Consider the following 15,411-nt stretch of genomic DNA (forward strand, 5'->3'; position numbering starts at 1 on the left):
GATTTTCCCTCCAGGCTCGGTTCAGTAAGATAATCCAATTCAAGCATTTCAGCCCACAGAGCATTCAGCTCAAATGAAGAAATGCTTCCATGTGGGCACAGTAGGTAATCAGGATTTTCTTCCTAAAAATTCCTGCTTTTCTAAAAATTCCTGCTCATTTATTCACTCTGCAGGGTGCGACACTCACTCCTTCTGAACACCCGGAGTATTTCCATTTCATTACCATTGTAACCCTGCCCTTGACTGCTCAGAAACACAGAAATTATTCAGCTTCTATTTCATTAACCATTTATAATGACCTTATTTTCTATGTACCTTCCTCCTACATATTTCCAGTGCTGTGGTTTTATGCCTCCTTGATTTGTCCATGAAATTCCTTACCCTTCCTAGCACATGTGCAAGCACAGAAGCTGCAAAGTAGCCTTTGTGTGAAGAAGGTGGCATGGATCAAAGGGGACACAGCTGATTTCCAGCCCCAATACATGACTTATTTCCCCTGGAACTGATCCAGCATCCCCTGAAGTTCACCATCATCACCACTGTCTCTATTCTGAAAAGGGTGCTTTGCCACCAGCCTGATAGATCAAGGCACCTAACAGTTCACTAAGAGAGCTGGAACAAGAATTGTTCCCACTCTACCTCAAGCAGAAATCACACCATATGCTGGATTTTTTTTTTTTTTAAACTAATGAAGAGTAACATGGTTTGGATGACTCCCACAAACAATAAAAACCCTTCCAAATTTGCTGTTAGTAAACTGTAGAGTTAGAAAATTTAACCCCAAGCCATCACTAATGAATATTGTCACCAAATCCAAATTCACACAACAAAAAAGTAAAATTAGACAGAATTTCCAAGCAAAGATTGCCAGTAGAGCTCCAAGGGCTATTTGCCTTTTTTTTTTTTTTTTTTGACCTTGGAAAGGAGTGTCTGTCTATTATCTCATCAATATTGTCTTACACCGAATATTTGTTACAATATTCATTTATCCTAAACTGAAAACATAAAACCAACATAAGAAAATTAGGCAGCACTTGTCCTCACTAGCACAAACTTGTGAGATTCAGAAACACGACTTACATTTTAGTTTGTACTAGAACTGTAATGTGTTAACAAGGTTTGAAAAGACAGCGTAACTGAGATACTTCAACAATTTTGTGTGGAAAATGCCAGTGTCTGGAGTTTAATGTTGGTGGAAAGATAATAGATTTTCTTGTTTGTGCTCAAACTAAACATAAAAGCCACCTGCAAAGGCCTTTTTACTTACGGGCAACATTTCAGAACAGCAGGGAGGGATGTTCTGGCAGACTGGATGTCTCGATTGCATTTTTTGCTTGCAGCACTGACTGCCGTGTTCCTCATACCAGCTTGGCTGTTTCCTGAGGGCTGCAGGGCATCCACACCTTGAGGGCTGGGCACCACAACAGTGTTAACCATTTGAAGTGTCTGGCATGCATGTACTGTGGGTTTTTATTATCATTTTTTTATTATTATTATTTATTTTTTTTAATTCCAGATGGCTTTCTCGACGACCGGCACTCCAAACATCAGCTCGTGCTGCCTCTGTCCCTTATGTGCCACCTCATGGCTGAGGTGCACACCCTGCTCTGGTGCGGCTTCTCCTCGGGTGCTGTGAGCGGTTTTAGGCACCATAATACGGAAAAGACGTTAGGCTGTTGGAGAGGGTGCTGAAGGGTCTGGAGGGGAAGCCGTGTGAGGGGCGGCTGAGGGTACTTGGTCTGTCCAGCTGGAGGAGATTGAGGGGAGACCTCAGCATCCTCGGCATGAGGCAGAGGAGGGGCAGGTGCCGATCTCTGCACTCTGGGGGCCAGGGACAGGACTGGAGGAAACAGCATGAAGCTGAGTCGGGGCAGGTTTAGCTTGGATAGCAGGAAAAGGTTTTCCGAACAGAGCGTGTTTGGGCACTGGTACGGGATTCTGACGGCCGTGCTCTCCCCTGAGGGGACGCGCCCGAGGGCGGGAACGCGGCGCGTGCGGGCTGGGCACGCGCGGCGCGCGCCGATGACGCGCGCGCTCTCCCCCCGCCCCATCATCCGCGCGCTGCCCCCTCACGGCGCGGCCATGAAGGCGACGCCGCTCTCCAACTGCGAGCGGCGATTCCTCCTGCGCGCCATCCAGGAGAAGAAGGTGCGGCGCCAGCATCCCCCTCCCTGCCCCTTTCCCCATCCCCTTCCCCGCCGCCCGGGGAGCGCGGCGCCCTCCCCGGTCCCATCGCATGCCAGGCATGGCGCATTAACCCTCTCCATGTGTGTATCCGTGTCCGTGTATTCCCGCAGCGCCTGGACGGGAGGCAGTGCTACGACTACCGGAACATCCGCGTCTCCTTCGGCGCCGACCGTGGCTGCTGCATCGTGGAGCTGGGCAGGACCAGGTGGGCGCTGGGCCTCGGCCGCGGGCCCCGGGTCAAATAGAGCCTGAGGTTCCCAAGCCCGCAGAGATCTCTGCAAACAGGTTTTAACCTTTCAAGCCTTAAAGTCATAGTATTTCAAGGGTAGGCGCAAAGAGGAGACGATGGAAAGGAAGGTACCAGGAAAGGGATGGGATTTTCATAATCATTGTATTTACAAATAATTTATAAAATGCAAAATTGTTCCCAAGTTTTCATCCCTTTGTTCACTGATCTCGCATTTTGCATTCTTCCCCAAACCAAACGGCCCAAACGACGTTTTCACCAAAAGTGAATTATATGAACTTACATAAATATTTCATTACAGTTTCTCATATGTTCGAGTCAATTTTTAGTCTCGAAAGGAGTATGTTCTAGTTCTTACATTTGATTCTTTCAGTTGTTGACTAGAGTTTGAATATGTATGACAGGCGTTGAACAAGAAGCTGTCAGGAGTGAGAATTACAAACTAAAACCCTAACCACATGCTTTTTTTTCAAATATGTGTTTTGTTTTTAGGTTTTCCCAGGTATGTTCTATGACTTGGTGCTTTATTTGCCTTGGCAGGGTTCTTGCACAGGTCTCATGTGAACTTGTTCCCCCTAAGCCCAGTCGGCCCACGGAAGGTGTGCTCTTCTTTAATCTGGAGCTCTCACCCATGGCTGCACCTGGGCTGGAGCCTGGCAGGTAATGAGTGTCTTAAAAGGACTAAACAAGGATGGCGTAAAAGCCACTGTAATCATATTAAGTTTAGGTTAATTTTGCTCCATCAGACAGTCAGAGTTACTGGTGTCACTGAACAGACTACTGGAACGATGCCTCAGAGATTCCAAATGCATTGACACTGAATCTCTCTGCGTTGTTGCTGGTGAAAAGGTAGGAAAACTTATTAATTTCTGGTGGGTTTAAACTAAAAGATACGGGTAGTCCAGTTTTAAGATGGTCTGTCTTGTGTTGGATAGTAGGAAGTACTGATTTTAGGTTAAAGATCCACTCATCTGATTTGAGAGGTATTTTTAACTTGCATGTCTACATAGGCTTTCTGAAGTAGCTGGGACCCTACCAAATGATGTTTAAATTGTGCTGAAGTGCTACATATTTTGTTGTAATTAAATCTGGCATAGTGGGTATCTTGAAATTTACTAAGATCTCTCCTCTTCCTAATCAAAGACCTAAGGCACATATGCTGGTTCTTTGTCTGGTTCAAAAACATGAACGAGTTTTGAGAAAAAGTTAACTTCTGTAGGATCAAACAGTTTTGTATTTTTTGTATTCTTCTCAGGTTTGGCAAATTCGGCTGGACATGCATCTGTTAAACCATGATGGCAACATCACTGATGCTGCCAGCATAGCAGGGATTGTAGCTCTGTGTCATTTTCGCAGGCCAGATGTGTCTGTGCAAGGAGAAGAAGTAACTGTGGTAAGTTGTTTTTGGGTTTTTTTAGAATTTCCTTGAATGTCTTTGTAATTTTAAAATCAAATTAATTTCATAAATAACTGTATTCTGGGCCAATTCCTTTCAAAGTACACTCCTGAGGAACGTGATCCTGTCCCCTTGAGTATCCACCACATGCCCATTTGTGTCAGTTTTGCCTTCTTCCATCAAGGGTAAGATTTTCATGTCTTATGTACCCATATAAGGGGTATAAATCTTGTGTACCCATAGTTATTAATATGAAGCCAACTCCCTTGTTTAATTGCGTTTAAGGGTAGTAAGATGCCTCGAATTGGTACTGTTGCTTCATATTTCAAACCTTGATTCTAGGACCTATTTATTGGTGGATCCAACTGAACCTGAGGAGCGGGTGATGGATGGGCTCCTTGTAATTGCCATGAATAAACACCATGAAATTTGTACCATCCAGTCCAGCGGAGTGTTGATGCTGCTGCAGGATCAAGTAAACCTTTGCCTTGACCAGTCCTTCTATGGTGTATAAACTGGTTTCTGTGCTGCAGTCTTGATATGGAAATACCCATGACATTTGCAAGCTGAGAAATCAATTAACTATCTGATTTTATTGGAAAAGATTCTGTATATTTTGTCTTAGTGGAGGAGCATAGTAGTGAATACCATGCTGCAGAAGGGATGTAGGAAATGCAGGTCAGGTATGCAATTTTTATTTTCCCTGTGATTTGGCTGAAAAAGCCTGCAGATTATTTCCAGTTGCACTCTGGAGGCTGTTAACTTTTTGCGTAACTCTCTCAGTGAGTCCTGATCCTCATAGCAAGATGCCATATTTTAAGTGTTTGTAATTCCTGTGATTTAAACGTTTGTGATTCTTACAATGCTCTACAGTTCTAGTTATAAACTTCTTGCTTTCCTGGTTGTAAGCTGTTTTTTGTATGTGTAACAAACAGATTCTGAGATGCAGTAAAATAACAGCTGTTAAGGTCGCAGAAATAACAGAACTGATTCAAAAAGCCTTGGAAAACGACCAGAAAGCCAGGTGAATGTTTTGGGAAGGGATGGAAATGGGTGTGTTTAAGAAATGTAGTGAAAACTAACGTCAGCTTGTGGTTTCAGCAGCAAATTGTCTTCACTTGTATTTGTTTCAAGAAGCAAGCATTTGTATATTTGAACTTGAAGAGAGAAATAATTCTTGGGTTTCCTGAAATAATGTCTGTCCCTGAATGACCAGGAAAGAAGGTGGAAAGTTTGGCTTTGCGGAATCTATCCCCAACCAAAGGATCACTGCCTTCAAAATGGAGAGTGCTGCTGTGGACACCAACGATGTGGAAGAACAGGCTGGAGAAATCATTGCTAAAGCTGACCCTCCTTCAGAAGTGTATCTTTTCCAGTGTATTACTCAGACTAAACACACATCTAAGATTCCTCATAACTTAGGTAGCCATATAACCCTGAGAAGAAACATCATCATCATCCTGGTTTTGGTTCAGTCTGCTTTTAATTCCTTGCCTTAAGTGCAAAGCGGAGGTCAGAAGTGTGATTATTGCAGTGACTGGAGAAGTGGCAGGGTGAACTCCCCTTCAGGGCTTTTTTGCAGCCTATAAAGCACCTGGCTTGCTCTCAGAATACAAAGAGTTTTACCAGCAAACACCAGGGTTTTTCTTAACTCCCGTAGTTTTGCCAATCCAGTATTGCACACTCCTGGGACAGCCCAAATTGGGGAAGGAATAGAGAACTCCTGGGGAGACCTTGAAGAATCTGAGAAGGAAGAAGCAGCGGAAGAGGAAGGTGAAAGTGAGGCAGCTGCTTTTGAATGTGAGAAAGTGGAAACTGAGGATACAAGTACACTGAGGGAAACTAAGAGGGGTAAGTACTTGTTTTTCTTAATATCAGATCTTACTGTACCACTTTATCAACAGTTCAGAATTAAAATGTGAAAGGTCTTTTGGAAGAAAGAACCAGTGTAGCCACTTTACACGTTTGCTAATTCCACTTGACCTGGTCAGTTCTTTTCAAAACTCGATTTCTGTAGTATAGGGAGGTCTTCAAACGAATCAGTAGCCCCTCTGAATGTTTCTTTAAAAATGCTGTGGTTATTGGTTACAGGGGTTATTTGTACAAAACTGATCAGCAGTTTGGGGTTGGTGTGGTTTGTGTGTTTTTTAGGTGAACCCATTGTACTGTCTGACAGTGAGGAGGAAGAAGTTGTCATTCTGGAACCACGGGAACTACCAAGGAAAACAAGGTGACCAGCAAGTGGAATTATGAGGGGAAAGGAGTTTGTAAGGAGTATCTCCAGGAAGGATAGGATTTTGGCAAGGCTGGGAAAGGATTCATTTAATCAAAAGGAATACAGATATAGCTGAGAGCAAGGAAGTTTAAATCTAGGCTAAATCACTGGCCTTCTGTCCTGGGAGGCCAGAGCCTGGCTGGGCTGCCGCTGTCTGAGATGGTTTTGGCTACTTGACTCATTTTAGTTCTTCCAGAGGGAGTGAGAGCTTAAAAGTGGATTTCAGCCAGTGGCTCCTTAGAGGTGCTGCAGAGATTCTATGTGTCACACTAGAGGTGATGTTGAGTTTTACCTCCAAGAAGTGAGATCTGGTGCTGTATCCATGGAAACCCGTGTTGTTAGTGCACTTTCAAAAGATTAACTTAAAGCTTGGCCCCAGGGATGGTGGGTAATTGCCAAGTTATGGATAATCAGTCTGTTATTTTGAAAAAATATTCAGTATGTTTCTCTGATACAACTGTTGTTTGCTGACAGAACACAGATCAGCTCCAAACAAGAAAATCCAAGTAAGAAAGGATTTAACAAAAGAAGAAGAAAGAAGAGAACTTCTCGTTAAAGCTGTAACCCCTCTGCAGGAATGCTGTATAATATGGATTTTGATGTATTATTACTGAGCTTATTTTTGTAGATAATTTTACTTCTTCCCCTCCCAATATCTGGTTCTGCTTTTACGTATATGTAAAAACGATTGTACACAAATTTAAATTAAAAAATGGTGCCTGTAACTGAAATCCTATGTTTGGCATCCAGCTGCAACAAAAGCTCACCTAGTTTAGCCTTCTTCACAGGGGAAAATCAATGTGCTATGATTAAAAGCTTCTTGCCTGTTATTCCACACCTTACCTTGTACTCAAACTGCTTTGTATGAAAATCACCAGGAGTGCATGGACTTAACAAATTAGCACAGAACTTCAGCAGTGGAGTTTCTTAAAAAGTTTAATTAAATATTACATGCAACAGACAGGAATGCTTCTTGAACTATAGGTGAAGAGTTATGCTCTCAGTTTAGGATCAGGCAAAACAAAGAGGGAAGATTCCAAAATACCTGATCTGGGCACTTTGTTTGCAAACAAATGACATTGGAAACACACACATATTTACAGAGTGAAGCAGGGCTATTTTACAGGTGACCTCAAGTGTTACATGAGCTGTGAACAGGAAAGAAGTTACTGTTGCAGATTTTACTGTCCCAAAATCAGGTTAAGAACTTAATGTAAAAAAAAAAACTAAAATCATGTATATATATAAAATTGCTCCCAGCCAGGCAAAGCTTGAATCAAGTTGTGCTCTTTCAGGGAGGGACCAACACACAAAACCTCTTTCCTCTGGTAGCTAAACCAGTGCAGTGTCAGTGCTTCCAACCCAAAGTTACTGTCCTGAGTACAAAAATGGTCCAACCCAAAGTCACTATCCTGAGTACAAAAATGGGTGAAGATGCACTTCCTTCATAGTCTGTAGTACCACAAGACTCTAAACTTCTTCAGAACAAAGAACAATATTTTTTGCACTGTTGTTTCTCTCTCCTTCACACATAACATCCCTATATTCCTTAGAGCCTTTATTGGAAAGGAGTAGAAGTTAACCTGGATAGGCTTAACAGTAGTATAGTACAACCTGAGATATTCCAGCAAAAGCTGGAATTGTCCCATATTAACTTCAGAAAATGAGAAGGTGGAAAAAGATAGCACTTAATAGCAGAAGCAAGAGCTGCCCTAAGGAAGGAGGAACATTGTCATGCTGGGCAGAGATGCCAGCCCTTGATTGGAGATTTTTTGTTAGGCTGCAGAGGAAGACATGTTGATAATGGTGAACATAAAGCTCAAGGAGCATGGAAGAATTTTTCTCTGTGCTATGGGAACAGTTAAGGGAACAAGTTCCGTTAAAACTGAAGCACAGCTCTTTGATTAAGCACTAAATGCTAAAACCCACTGAAGTTTACCACTTTACTACTGCTACTTGCTCTTCTACTGGAGAAAGTAATTTCTAAGCTTCCTTTAAATTACCCCTCCAATGTTCATATATCTTAGTTGTCTTGGAATACATCACAGAAAGGGAGGGGAAGGCAGAACCCAGTTTCCCAGAAGAGCACTGTGGGTTGTTACCTTCAAGTAATTGCTGACAGTCAGTGTTGCCAGTTACCCTTCCAAGGTCACAAACAGTGGAAAACACATTCCTCCCCATGTAAACTCCCTCTCCTGCAAGGTTATCGTTTCCAACCCCAAGCACCAGACATGATACACTGCACAGGCTGTCCCCAATCCATTTCAGCATTTCAGAAGGAGCCCACTGAAATTAATCTAAATAAAGGTTTTTGGCCAATGAAATATGGTTCTTCATTAACCATTAGAACATGCATAAAGGTCCAAGTGCATCCTAAGAAGCTCAAACTGGCCAAAAAGGCCACTTATGCTGCATATTTTGACCAGAGTTTTGACCACCACTCGTCTCCCTTGGTTTTGTAATTGAGGTGGTTCAGGGAAAGCTCTGGCAGGGGCACAAGGGTGGGGGCAGAGCAGTAATTTTGTAGTTGGTGAGGTGAGACACAGTTCCATTCTCATTAACACTTGCTGCTCAGCCTGACAGAGAGATGAGGATTTTTAAAAAATTATTTCAAATAGCCCACACCCTAACAGCTGTTGGACATCTGTGAGGAGGAGTTTATACTGCTAGGTGCCCAGATAACCAGAGAGACAGCACTGACTCAACTTCAAGTCAGAGGCACAGGTTTTACAGGGCAGCCCCTGCCAAAAGGCTTTAGAAAGCAATGCCAGTTTAAGATGACAGTACTCTACCCCTCAGTGATTTTAAGCTATTGGCAAGACCACTAACATCAGATACAAAACCTGTTTATTAGCCAACCTGGAAATGGCTCAATTCAGCCCACTTCCACGCACTCGATGCTTTACATGCAAACAACAGCGGGTACAGGGCAGCATCAATCCATTTACACAGGCTGAAGGTAAACATCCACTTGATCTAATGCTGATTGAATGCCAGTTTGCTCATCTAACAATTCCAGAACTAAGGAAAAATATGGCACATTTTCACTGTGCCACAGAGGAGCTCCTCTCCCAAGCTTGAGGAGTGTGCAGAATTCCTGCTGCACTGCATGCAACCCATCCATGCAAGAAGACAGTCCCTGCCCTTGAGGGCGCAGAGCAGCAGTTCACCCACTGCAGTTTAATCCCTCCACCACCCCTACAGAAGTACAAAGCAAGCAGACTGAGGACTAATTTTCTCAGCAGGCATCAATGAACTTTTGGGACAGCCAATACATTAATGAGAACTCCATGGGTATAGATTAGTACCAGTTTTGCACTTGGACTAACTAGAAAATACCAACAGCAAGACCATTTTCTGTGTAGTGGAAGTGTGAGGTATGAACTGGTGCAGGGGTTTTAACTGTGCAGTCCCTGCAGCAGAGCATTCAGCTTTTCCCCTGATGAAGATCTGGCACTACATTATACAGCAACTGGGGCACATACTAAAGAGCCTCATTAATTGATTCCAGCGAGGAGTTTTCCTTGTGGCCATAGAGTTTCTTCCAGTTTTGTAGCCATTAAGGCACATTTTGGATCTATGCTAAGTTTCAGTTTAAACTAGACAGTATAAAAATGCTACTGATATTCTGTGGTGACCAAGTCTTTCTTATGCAGAAGGAGAAAAAAACCCTACTATAATAATGCACTGCTAATATTAATATTTAGTCTATAATTAGATAAGCAGTCTCAGACTTCACGTGGCCAGCATGGTTAATTCTGTGCCTGGAGAACATTTCAATAAAAACATAGCTAAAACTCTTTAAAAGATTGCATGTACAAAAGATTTACATTAAAACCACATGAAACTAAACTTCACAATTGAAGTCATCAAAGGCTGCTTTCATATTCTGAGTGATCATGTCTAGAATCCAGAACCATGTTTAGAACTGTACATCCTTTCCTGGTAATATACATCTCTTAAAAAGATCAGTCTCTTGATTATTACAATAAGTTTAGTGTGTCTGGTGGGTCAATGAGCGATACTCCATGGTACCTAGAGAGGGAACAAAAGAGGCAGGATGTCATCTTGCTCTAATGCTCTTTGCCACAAAGAGCAGCATAACTGCAGCAAAGCACATTTCCCACCAGGCATGGCTGCCATGCCCCACACAGATTTTTAGGAGCATTAGGTATCACCAACTGTAGGAATGTCAAGAAAATTCCTCCAGTTTCTACCTGACAGTTCAGGCAGCAACAGAACAAGTATTGCAAAGATCACAGGGAGCCTTGTCACCATCTCACTGAAGAGATGAATTTGGTTAGTTGAGTCTGCCTGAAGACTCAAAAGATACATCCCACACCTCACCCTTCTAGGCAGTTACATATTTGGACAACTCAGACCTTACCACCTCCACAGATACTCACTTGGTACTCTTGTACTTTTCCCTTATGGACTGTTGTGTGTGCTGGGCTGCTTTGAGGTAGGTGTTGTGTAGGTCTATGAGGCAAGGCTTGATGTCTTCAAGGGTGTAGCCAGTTACTTTGCACAGGGATTCAGGCTGAGGGAAAAAAAGAAAAGGAGAGGGACATTTGAATATTGCTGTTCACTTATGTTGATTACCACTGGTGGAGTTTTTAGCTTCCTGTTGAACCATATTTACCCCCCATCCCATTTCTCAAATGCCACAGGGAGCAATACCTTATAAACAGCCTAGGAGCACAGAGAGGCTGCAATTCCTGCAGCCCAGGCCCAGCACTCAGAACTGAGTACACACTGTACACACACAGAGGCCCGTGAAGGCTCACGCTGGACTGCTACATACCCAGGTTTGTCCAGTGAGTGTGTAGTCTGCCAGATGAAATGCTGCAGCAGCAATAACTGATGGCAAGTATTTCAGGTAAGGATCAGCATCAATTAGACTCAGCTCTCCCAGGTACTGCAAGGGAAACAAAAGAGAGAATTATCTGCTTCCAAAAGTTAACAGTTGCTTTAGAACCCTAACTTGAGCTTCCAATCCTGCAATGAGTTGGAAGGACACCTTTTATTAGTTTCTACTTACTTTTTCTTTAAGCATCTCCAGCTAGCTACTGTCAAACAGCATACCCAACACATGCTTTCCCAGCACATTTTATATTAAGAGATATATGAGAACTAGAGGGAAGAGTGTAGTTAAGTCTCACCTTTGCACAGGATTGTGTTTAGGACCTCTGGTACCTACCATACAGCTAGGATTTACTATAACTTCAGGTAAAATCTTATCTGTGCTCTGCTTTAGACTCTGGATTTAGAGCTTGCTGCTATTTGAGGGGAAATCCAAACTAAAAGTCCTTTTTTACCAAAGTGTGTGGGGGGGTAGGTGTGGCAGCTGTACATAAGAGAGAGGGAAACATCTATCTAGCAGTGCAACAAGCCACAATTTAAAGTTCATTAATCTCTGCTTGCTCTGAGTAAGGGTGTATGTTTGAGCCAGGCCAAGTGCCAGCCTCTGATAAGCATGGAGTATCCTAAACAGAAAGTGGCAATAAGAGTATTAGTTTCCTGCAGTGGGGCACTACTTCTGGAGGAGCATAATTCATAAGGTGTTATACATACATGCATACATATATATGTGTGTGTGTGCAATAAATATCTGCAATAAAACTCTCTAATTACATGGGCTGAGCTACTAATTCTTACTTACCATTGACAGGCTCTCCACTTTAGCATCTGTCTGCTGGTGTAGGAAGTACTGGGTGAGGAACTGGTTGATTGTTGGAGCTGCCAAGTCAAATGACAAAACCTTCAGAATTAAGTGCTCCATCCTTAGGACTTGCTTCTTGGTGTAGGTGTCGTCTGTGATGTAGACAAACTCAGCTACTTCAGGAGGGTAGATCTCTTCAAACTTTCTGCCAAAAGAAACGTTTATGGGTAAATAATGGAGTACTAGAAGACCACCAATATTTAAATTCTGACTTGGGAAGGAGCTGGGCACTGGTGCCAAACAAGTTTGCTACAGTTGGTTCAGTAACTCTTGAATCAGGATGATTTGAAATTAGAAAGCTACAATAGCACAATAATTTAGGACTAAGGAATTTGGGACTTGGAGTCACTGAAACTCCCGAACAACCCACTAAATTAGTAATTAGGGCAAGCACAACTTGCTTTTCATGTGCCTTATGCATATTCCCTCAAATACTGTCAAATAGATGCCAGCTGCTGCAGCTGGAAATAACAGATCCTCACTTTAGGGGCACACCTCAAGGATAACTGCTAAGGTTTTAGGTGGACAACTCTGATTTTTATCCTAGTGTGAAGCCCTCCCAAGTGAGTCCTGCTCTAGGCAACCACAGCCATAAGAATTTCATCTATATGAAACCAGCAGGTGGAACTTGAAATGAAGCAATTTCACTTACGATGCCAGCAGCATAGCTGCAGTACCCACAAGCTGAAGTTTTCCTCTCAAAACAGACATGGAAGAAAGAAACCTATCAATGTAATTTACAGCTAAGTGCAGGGTTTCGTTCTGTAATTTGTATTCTTCTCCAACTTCCACCAGCCAGTCCACAAGAATAGCCCGCATGTTGTTTGTGATATCAGGTTGCTTCTTCATGTAACCTATTTTGGGCTTGCATTTCACCTGTAGGTTTAGATGACACATAGAGTTGAGGTTGGACCACGTGCTGGTAGGGAAGCAACTGTTTAAACTCCATTTATCACAGTTTAACAAATGAGAAGTAAACACTGGTTTAGGATCAGTAAGTTCTGTTTCTGTAATCTTTCCAGCTTGTGCATGGCACAATCAACTTTATCACAATAAACCAGTCCCGTGCTCTTATTTCTCCCTTTCTAGCAAGCTCTAATTTAGTCACTGTCTTGGAAACTCTTGTTCAGATACATTTCTCCACCCCAAACTCTTCCCTATGGGCTGTATGCAAATAAGAAAAGGGACAGCAGCTCACCTCCATTTCCCTCAGGTATGTATGGATTTCGCTGATATAGTCTGGCACATTATTAACGTTTGGTGCTTTCTCTTCTGTTTCTGAGGTTATTGAAATATCCATAATACTTGGAGAATCTAAGCAGAGGATAACAGCCATGTTAGAATGGGCACCATCACATCACTCCCTCACATCACAGGGAACCTTGTGCAGGCTCACTCAGCTGGATGGGGAGTTGAGGAGGCTCTACGGAAGTCGAATGTTAAGGCAAGAGGGAAGTTTCCCCTTCCTCCTTCTCTTCTTCCCCGCTAAGAATAAAGAGATTGAAAACTGTTGCACTTATGTAGTGGTCAGTGCACCCTGTGTTACCTTGTTACATAGATGTGGATCCTATAAGCTTAGATTGTGGTTTAAAACAGGGCAGGGGTGCCAGAGCTTTTCGTAGCCTGCAGTAGTGGATCACAGGAAGACAGCCCTCAGATATTCAATTGTGCTACAGAAGATGGATCTGGTAGTTCCCATTTCTCACATACTGGGAAGAGCTCAAAACACTTGCACCACTGCCTGGGAGAAAAACCTTTTACACCTTGGGATCTGCCTGGGTAAAGTCCCCTTCTAACTCTGTAATGGTAGCAAAGGACAAGGCTTTATGGGTTGATCTTGTCTGTAATCTGGCTTCTTTCGTGGGGTACTGATAGTTAAAGTTATAATGTATAAAACAGCCTAAAATAGCAGGGCATAAGAACACAGAGGCTCAGTTGCATTGAACAGCTATTGCATCCTGGTGGCAGGCTCAAAGGAACCAAACCAGCCCGTGTCCCGAGCCACAGCCCAGCAGCGGGCTCTGGAAATCATTCCGTGGGTGAGCTCCTCTGCGCTGCCCGGGGCCAGGGCGCTGAGCGGGGAGCGGGTGGGACGCGGCCTGCACGGCGCAGCAGGGCCGGGGTGTCACCTACCGAAGCTCAGCTCCATGGCGTTGCTCAGGGGGGCCAGGGGCCGCCGCTCCCCCAGGGCACACACGGCCGCACGCAGCCCCAGCGCCGCCTCCTCCTTCTGCCCCGCCGGGACGCCCCGCTGCCGCCGCGGCTCCCGCTCCCCATCGGGCTCGTCCACATGGATGGAGAAAGGCTGATGTTGATGCTGCTGCAGCCCCGCCGCCGCGCCATGGCCCTCGCAGCCGCCCCGCGCCGCCTGTGGGGAGAGAGGCCGTCAGCGCCCGCGCCCTGACAGCTCCCGCCGCGCCGAGCCGGCGCTGCCCCTTCCCCTTCCCCGTCCGCCCGCACCCCGCCGCTCCCCCTTCACCTGCAGCGGGATCCCGGCGCGCTGCTGCGCTCCCCGCAGCAGCCCCAGCGCCACGCGGGTGCCGGCGGCGGGCGGCGGCGCCGCGGCTTTGCCGGCCGCCGGCGGGGGCACGTTCTCCTGGTTCTCCTGCTCCGCCAACATGGCCGCAGCAGGAGCGGCGGGCACGGTGGAGGGGGCGGAGAGGACGGCGGGGCGACGGCAGGGCCGGAGCGGCGGGGCCGGGGACGGGCGCGCCTGGAGCCGCCCGCGCCGTTCAAGTAGCCCGCGACTCTTGAACCGCCCAATGGGGGCGCGCGGCGTCACGGCCGCGCCGGATGGGGCGGACAGAGGGACGGACAGACAGACACAGGCAGACACGGAGGGCGGGGAGCCCACGGGGAGGGAACGCTGGTGCCGGGGACATCAGGCCCCGCGCCCGCCCGAGGGAGGAAGAGCCGCCGGCGTTGCCGCCGGGAAACGTGTGTGGGAAACGAGCGGGAGCTTGCCCAGCCAGGCTCGTGAACGTGTCCCGGGAGATGGGGGGCGTGGGTGTTGAGTCGGGAGAAAAGGAGGCTCGGGCGGGGAGACTTCATCACTCTTTGCAGCTCTCTGAAAGGAGGGGGTAGTGAGGTATACGCAGGGAAGGGACAAGAGGAAATGGCCTCAGGATGAGATTTCAGGGGAGATTTCGATTATCAAAGAATCGCAGACCACAAAGGTACTCTTGTTCCAACCCCCTGACATAGGCAGGGACACCTTCCACTGTCCCAGGCTGCTCAGAGCCCCATCGAGCCTAGCCTTGGACACTGCCAGGGATGGGGCAGCCACAGCATCTCCGGCGAATCTGTGCCAGGGCCTCACCACCCTCAGATGAGACAAAGAGGAAAAAAATAATCACTGTTAGGGTGAGTCGCCATTCCTGGAGGTGCTTAAGACGTGTCTGGGTATGGTGCTGGGGGATGTGGTTTGGGGGTTAACCGTGATAATGACATGTTGATGTTTGGACTTGATGATCTCAAAGGTCTCTTCCACCCTTGATTATTCTATGTCACTTCCAATGGAGTTGATCTTTTTTACCTTCAAACAGATGTCTGCCTCCAGTGGCTGCTTCATCTCTTCTAATTTT

General features: G+C 45.4%; 2 protein-coding genes across 2 annotated transcripts; one reads left to right on the top strand and one right to left on the bottom strand.

Moving 5' to 3' along the window:
• Window positions 1-1,443: 1,443 nt before the first annotated feature.
• On the top strand, window positions 1,444-6,836 carry EXOSC9 (exosome component 9). The gene is made up of 12 exons (XM_063414995.1): window positions 1,444-2,148; window positions 2,298-2,392; window positions 2,975-3,094; window positions 3,181-3,283; window positions 3,690-3,827; window positions 3,933-4,015; window positions 4,173-4,305; window positions 4,766-4,854; window positions 5,047-5,193; window positions 5,491-5,681; window positions 5,982-6,060; window positions 6,580-6,836. Exons 1-12 carry the CDS (start codon window positions 1,855-1,857, stop codon window positions 6,659-6,661), a joined length of 1,554 nt encoding a protein of 517 aa, XP_063271065.1. The 5' UTR covers window positions 1,444-1,854; the 3' UTR covers window positions 6,662-6,836.
• Window positions 6,837-8,935: 2,099 nt separating this feature from the next.
• Window positions 8,936-15,394, bottom strand: CCNA2 (cyclin A2). The gene is made up of 8 exons (XM_063414996.1): window positions 14,307-15,394; window positions 13,961-14,195; window positions 13,026-13,141; window positions 12,480-12,703; window positions 11,768-11,972; window positions 10,910-11,023; window positions 10,512-10,645; window positions 8,936-10,140 (listed from the first exon to the last, which is right to left on the bottom strand). The coding sequence occupies exons 1-8, from the start codon at window positions 14,445-14,447 to the stop codon at window positions 10,089-10,091; spliced, it is 1,221 nt and encodes a 406-aa protein (XP_063271066.1). The 5' UTR covers window positions 14,448-15,394; the 3' UTR covers window positions 8,936-10,088.
• Window positions 15,395-15,411: the final 17 nt, after the last annotated feature.

The sequence above is a fragment of the Prinia subflava genome, chromosome 18, assembly GCF_021018805.1.
Source record: "Prinia subflava isolate CZ2003 ecotype Zambia chromosome 18, Cam_Psub_1.2, whole genome shotgun sequence".
Taxonomy (NCBI): Eukaryota; Metazoa; Chordata; class Aves; order Passeriformes; family Cisticolidae; genus Prinia; species Prinia subflava.